The sequence below is a fragment of the Pteropus vampyrus genome, unplaced genomic scaffold (genome assembly GCF_000151845.1).
Source record: "Pteropus vampyrus isolate Shadow unplaced genomic scaffold, Pvam_2.0 Scaffold124, whole genome shotgun sequence".
NCBI lineage: Eukaryota > Metazoa > Chordata > Mammalia > Chiroptera > Pteropodidae > Pteropus > Pteropus vampyrus.
Window position 1 is genome coordinate 1,498,914 of NW_011888905.1, and position 6,142 is coordinate 1,505,055.

General features: G+C 60.9%; 2 protein-coding genes across 3 annotated transcripts in view; both read right to left on the bottom strand.

Moving 5' to 3' along the window:
- Positions 1 to 2,822, bottom strand: part of RAB25 (RAB25, member RAS oncogene family) — a 7,386-nt gene extending 4,564 nt beyond the window's left edge. Inside the window, exon 1 of one of the 2 annotated variants that reach the window (XM_011366390.2) lies at positions 1,754 to 2,822. In XM_011366390.2, coding sequence (XP_011364692.1) covers positions 1,754 to 1,796 — 43 coding nt within the window. In that variant the 5' untranslated portion in view covers positions 1,797 to 2,822. Of the gene's footprint in view, positions 1 to 113; positions 1,034 to 1,753 lie in introns of those variants that run through there. The other variant, XM_023534365.1, reaches the window with a different exon arrangement.
- Positions 2,823 to 2,947: 125 nt separating this feature from the next.
- LAMTOR2 (late endosomal/lysosomal adaptor, MAPK and MTOR activator 2) lies at positions 2,948 to 5,929 on the bottom strand. The gene is made up of 4 exons (XM_011366391.2): positions 5,711 to 5,929; positions 5,253 to 5,415; positions 3,376 to 3,465; positions 2,948 to 3,143 (listed from the first exon to the last, which is right to left on the bottom strand). The coding sequence occupies exons 1-4, from the start codon at positions 5,776 to 5,778 to the stop codon at positions 3,087 to 3,089; spliced, it is 378 nt and encodes a 125-aa protein (XP_011364693.1). The 5' UTR covers positions 5,779 to 5,929; the 3' UTR covers positions 2,948 to 3,086.
- Between the last annotated feature and the right edge of the window lie 213 nt (positions 5,930 to 6,142).

The window sequence follows — 6,142 nt, forward strand, 5'->3', positions numbered from 1 at the left end:
TTGTGTAAGGCAGGGGAGAGCTGGGAGCAGTGTGGGTGCGTGTGGGTGTGTTCCTGCCTCTCCCCTACCGAAACGCATCCCCACTCATCCCTCCCTGTGGGCGGGTGCCTAACCCCATCCGTGGGCCTCGAAGGTGCTCAGGGCTTTGTCATCGGACAGACTCGGGTTTGTGCTGCCTTTGTGACCTTTTGGAAGCTGCTCACTCTCCATCGTCCTCGGCCGTGACGTGGAGACACTCGCTGTGCTGACTCACTCACTCTCCTGAAGGTTTTACACACATCGACTCCTTTAACCCTTAGGGCAGAGCCGCAAGACAAGTACCATCATCATCGTCATCGTCGTGCGTTTTCGCAGACGAGGAAAGGAGGCGCTTGGGGGGTTGAATGACCTGAACAAGACAACGCGGCCAGCCTGGCGTTGAACACCCGTGCGCTGCCCAGGTGTGCCAGGCGGGGTCCGTCCCAGCCCTGGGAGCGCAGTCGGCAGTCTCTGGCTGTCCGCTCCTTCAGCATCTGCCTCTGGTGCGGAGAGCAGCCTCACCTGAGGTCACAGCTGTCCTGGGCAGCCTGCATCTAGCGCCCCAGCACGGTGACGGTGTCACGGGGCTCCCTCCCCTGGCTGAGGCTCCGTGACCCTGCCTTGCGTTTTGACTTCCCTCTCTGCCCAGTCCCGTTCCTCCCCCTTCCTTTCACTGGTGTTGGTCTGTAAGAAACCTCTTGCACCCCAATGTCTTCTCTGGAGACCCCAACCTGTAATAAGCAGTAAGTGGCAGGGCTGAAACTGAACTCAGTCTGGCTCCTGACCACATGCTTTCAAAACGAAAGGTAACTTTTGGGGTCGTTATGGTGACTGATGAGCTGGTGGCTGGCACGTCATGAAGGCTCAGTGAACGGCAGTTACTCACAGCACTGCTGCCCCAGACGATGCCGAACCCTGGGCCCAGCTCCCTTCCTGGGAAAGATGCTGGGAGTTCAGGTTCCCCAATGCCTGAGAGAGAGGTCACCTGGGAGGCCCAGGTGAGGGCGGGGCGGAGTCCGGGAGAGGCAGCGGGGCGGGGTGGCTGGAGAGGGAATCGGCTTTGCCGGTCCACCCTGTCCCGAAGGAGGTGTGGAGGTGGGGGTGGTGGGGGGGCTGGGCTCGATGGTGGGCCACGCGGGGGCTGAGGTGACAGCAGGAAACGAGCGGGTGCACGTCCAGGCCAGCCACGCCGAAGCCAGTACCAGGTGGGCCAGGGGCAGGCAGACATGGCCACGGCCCTGGGAGTCCTCGGGTTCTAGCCGGCTCTCTGCCCGGGGGCTGCGTCTTCCCTGCGTCTGTGCCCGGCCCCAGCACGGGCGACCTCTGCTCTCTCCCCCTTTCCACATATGCACCGTGCAGAAAAATGGCTTTCTTCCTCGAGTCTGCTCGCGCCCCTCCTTCCCGGCAGGGAAGTCCTCTCTGAAGTCTGACCTCCATCTCCAGTGCTGCGGCGCGACTGTCCCCGGGGATCTGGCCCTCCACTGGGAACGGGCTGAGCACCCTAACCCGGCACTGCTAGGGAGTGAGTGGCACCGGCGTCTGCCACTGTAGGGCACTCGGCCGCCCGGGCTCCCGTCCAGAAACCAGACCCTCCCCCTCCCCGCAGCTCGCCTTCCCATCGGAATGACAAGCCCTGGGGGGTCTCGGTAGGATTGAAAAACACCAGGGGGGCCCCTGCTCGGCCGCTGCTTTCCTGGGTCTCTCCCAGGCTTCCCCTTGGGTGAACCCCACTCACCCTTGAAGACAAAGTTATAATCTTCCTCGGCCCTGTTCCCCATCTTGGCTCTGCATGGAGGGTGCAGGTGTCTTTGAGGACAGAGGTGACGGGTCTACGTGCTGGCTCACTGCCCTCAGCCTTCAGCTCTCAAGAGACCTGGATCCTCCCGTCCTCTCATTGGGGGTGAAGAAGCTTCCACAGCCAGGGGTGGAGGGCGGGCAGGGCCGGTGGGGCCTGGGGCGCTGGGCTCTGGCAGGTGGCCCTGCTGTAGGGAGAGACGGAAGCAGAGAACAGGAAGGGCAGGCGCGGGACCTGGGGCCCAGGTGGGTGGAGAGACGGTGACGTCAGACAGGTTAGGCAGGTTGGGTGTCTCCTCTGAGCAGGCTTGGTGGTGACAGGGGGAAGCTGGGCCGGCGACAGGACCTCCGGAGAGACAGCTGAGGGCCGAGTGTGTGGCTGGCTCCTGGGACCCGTACGTCCTTCAGAGCAGGAACCTGCTTGGCCTCTGGCTTTTCCTTTCGAGCCTCTGGTGCGGGGCAACCGGGGCACCAGAGGAAGGGCAGGCGGCATGCGGACCCCCGGCCACCATGCACAGCTGTGGAAGCAGCTGCACCTTGGGTCCGGCGACCTCTGCCCATCCCTGGTCCCCGACAGGCCCAGACCTGGGCGCGGCAGGTTCTCACCCTGGGTAGAGCTGCATCTTGCCACCTACCTGCTCCCCTGGGATGGGTCCCCACTCAGACCTGCTCTAGGGACACTGGTAAGGGGAGACCTGGGGCAGAAGCGACCAGATGGGGTGAGGGGCTGTGTAGGGGCCGGACTGGGGATGAAGGCCCCTGAGAGGTCACCGTCAGGACCTGAGGCCACACAGCAAACCATCCTGTCTGTACCTGGAGGTCCGTGTAAGCGTGTGAGTGCCCAGAAGAGAAGGGGTGGCCCCTCCGAACCCCAAGAGTAGAGAAGGCATCCCACTCGTCGGGGCCGAAGGACACTGAAGCTTGGGGCCCCGTGGTTTTTGTTCACCGTGACCCCCCACTGGTCACGTGCCAGGTTTTGCCACCCGGGGGGGAAGGTCCTGCTGAGGCCACACCGCTGGACAGGCCGAGGGAGCTGAGGCGCCGCTGCCTGACCCATGTGACCCATCCAGCTGCTGCAGGCCGTGGAGGGCCCAGGCCGGCCCCGCTCCTCCCAGCCAAGACAGCAACCCAGACGCAACAGGACTAAAATTTATTCTTGGAAAAAACAAAGTCCCACTCTCCCCCCACAGCCTTAGAAGGGTTCCCTAGGGGGCCCTGCCCCTCCGAAGGGCATCTCTCTGGCCCGGCCCGGCCCCAGCGTCCCGCGATGCCTGTCACGATGCTGCCACTTGGGTGAGGGGCTCCTCCAGGTACTGCACCAAGGCCTGGGCCTGCGAGAGGAGGAGGGGAAACCGGTCCCACACCTGGCCCGACGCGAGGGGTCCCAAATCTGGTTGACATCCAATGCTGAGCACCCAGCCCCGCCCCCCAGACATGGACGGGGCGACACGAGGACTCCAGGACGGCGGTGGGGAGCGGTGGGGAGTGGTGGGGACGGGAGTGGTCACAGGGGTGGAGCATGAAGGCCGGGCCCAGGGGCGTGGAGGGAAGAGACATACACACCTTGGCCTTGAGCATCCCGAAGCCAACGGTCTCCTTGGCATACATGCACAGCAGCAGGTTGGCCACCCGAGTGATGGCCACACGGCCCTCCTGGTGAGGTGACATCAGGGGATGTAGTGTTCTGCTTTGCATCCCGGGTCCCCTCTTTTCCCAGGGGCTCCTCTTGAGAGACACTGTACCTTCCTTCCACACCCTGGGCATGGCAGGAGCTTCAGCTGACCATGGCCCTGGACATGGGGTCCTGCCTCAGCACAGCCACTTGCTAACCAAGTGACCCGGGAAAACTCTATCTCCCAGAGACTCGGTTTCTCTTTCCGTGAGCTGTAACCACCCCGGCCGGCGAGGGTGCAGGGTACAGGAAGGACTTCCGTGTCTGCAAAGGGCTATCCGGACGGGCGACCCTGCAAGGCGCTGGAGGGCAGCGAGCCCGCCTCTATTTCTCTTCCCACGCCGACGTTTTCCAAGCTGCGGGTCTGACCCCAGGGTTAGGAGATCAACTAAGAAGGTTGATCAGCGTTAAAAGAAAAAGGAAAGGAGAAACGGGGTCTTGCACGCAGCGAGGTGCTGTTCCACGGAGCCTGCTTTAGTGGGGGCACCGTGCACTGAGCTCTGACTTCGGTGCCATCTCATGGCTAGGTCGTGCTCACACGTTGGAAGGCTCCTGCCCTACAGCACCAGCTCTAGGCGAGGCACCCAGCAGGAGTCATCGGCTGAACCGAAATGCATCGCTGGGTGGGTAGGGGCTGAGGAAGAGGTAGCAGCTGAGTTCCAGTGGGAACGCTTCTCTAGGGGGCCTGTTCATTTCGGTTCAGCACTAGGCACCCACGGAGTGCCAGGAACCAGGTTTGCACCCCCCGCCTCTCTGGCCTCACCCATAACCTCCCCCATTCTCAGTCCACTCCAGCCACAAGCAACCGTGTCGATCCCTGACCAGGCACCATCCTGCCACAGGGCCTTTGCACTTGCTGTTCTCACCCTCGGGACTGTTCGCCCCCTGCCAGCCACGTGGCTCGCCAACTTCCCTCAAATCTATGATGAAATGTGACCTTTTCCACACAGGCCCCGCCCTATCTCACTTCCTCGTTTAATTTTTGTCCATAGCATTTTCATTATCTGATGAACTATTCTTCAAACTTACATATCTATTTTACTTATTGTATAAAACGTATTTACAATTTACAAGACATTCACGGTTTACTTATTTGAAGACATAGGTAATTAGGCTGTAAGCTTTGTTAGGGCTGCCGTTTTTGTCTGTCCTGTTTGCCACTTTCCCCTCAGTCCTGAGGACACTGCAGGGACCTAAATGCTTGTTGACTAGACAGATACAAAGGTGATTGATTGTGAGACAGTGTCTGTTTCTGAGACATTTGCAGCCTAACGGCCATTTCCCCTGTCTGGACTTCTCCCTTCTGAGGAGACTGAAGGCATCAGACAAGGGTCTGGAGACTGTCATGATTCTGTGAGGCAGTGAATCTGGGATGACAGCACTCTGTGTGCATGTCACTCTACAGTTTATATCTACACTTTCATTTGATCTTCACGACGACCCTGTGAGGGGGCTGTGTGTGCGTAGGGAGATTAACGTCTCCACCTCTGAGCTGAGGTAAGGAAGCTCAGAGAGGTTCAGTAACTTACCCCAGGTTCCACAGGTGTTAAGCCGCTGGCTGAGACCAGAACCCCAGGCAGACCCCGGGGCTGGGGCGCCTGCCTCACCACCACCTGATACATAGGGGTCTGCCTATTTTAAATGCTGCTGCGGGCCAACTCTTAGCAATCTTCCGGAAATCCTGCCCCTCCAACCATCCAGGACTGGGTCCAGGTGCCCCGTGGGGATCGCCTGGAGGGGACGGAGGAAGTAGCTCCCCTCTCCATACCATGCAGTCCATGAGGATGAATTTGAGATTGTCTTCATTAAAAGCCTGGTTCCCGTTCCGGTCGTAGGCGGCCCAGATGTTGCTGGCGATGGCCGCAGTGACCCGGGCGTCTGTATCCCCGTAACCGGAGTACGCCAGCAGAGACCCCTCGTTATTCAGCAACCTGGCGAGGCACCGGGAGGGAGAGAGACTTGCTCAGGATGGGAAGTAAGAGGCCTGGGTTCCCATCCCAGCTCCCATCACTGGCGCCTCTAGATAGCAAGAGTCCGGGCTGAGTGTGTCCTGGAACGTGCCCACGGCATCCAGCACGTCTGGTCCCTTTCCGAGAGGGGCCCTCCAAGGCGGCTGCCCACTCTGCCGCCCCCTCCCTTCCCGGAGACCTTCCCCACCCCTCCCTCGGATGGCGGCGCGCGGCCGCGCTCCGGTGCTCGCCGCGCGGGTCCTCGGTCGGCACTCACAGGGTGCTCTGGACGCCTCCAGTGTTGGCCTGGCTTAACACCTGGGTCAAAGCCTTGGGACGCAGCATGCCTGCGGCTCCTGACCCTGGGCTTTTGAACCCAGACCTCAGGGTTGCCTCCTGCGAGCCTCCGCCTGCACCCGGTAGTGCAGCAACCCTGCCCCGGAGCACCCTGGGAGTTGTAGTTTCCCGGCCCGGCTTTGTGGTTCTGCCTCAACCCCGCCCTGCCGCAGGAAGCACTGGGAATTGTAGTTCCTTGAGCCCTCGCGAGGCATTCTGGGAACTATAGTTCGCCTCTCCGCTGGGACCACGCGGTCATGGGGGGAAAAGAGCGGGAGTAAAAGGACAGTGTCGGTAGCGGAAGGACATTTAACCCCCTCGGGGAGAGAAAAGTCATCATGTCCGTTTGACAATCTACGATTCAGTAATTTTT

What these genes read in the sequence shown, in the direction of transcription:
- LAMTOR2 (XM_011366391.2), bottom strand. Translation starts at nt 5,778, where the DNA reads ATGCTGCGTCCCAAGGCTTTGACCCAGGTGTTAAGCCAGGCCAACACT. An exon ending in TCATCCTCATGGACTGCATG is followed by an intron (nt 3,466 to 5,252) that starts GTATGGAGAGGG and finishes TCACCTCACCAG; the next exon opens with GAGGGCCGTGTGGCCATCAC. An exon ending in TCGGGATGCTCAAGGCCAAG is followed by an intron (nt 3,144 to 3,375) that starts GTGTGTATGTCT and finishes CTCCTCTCGCAG; the next exon opens with GCCCAGGCCTTGGTGCAGTA.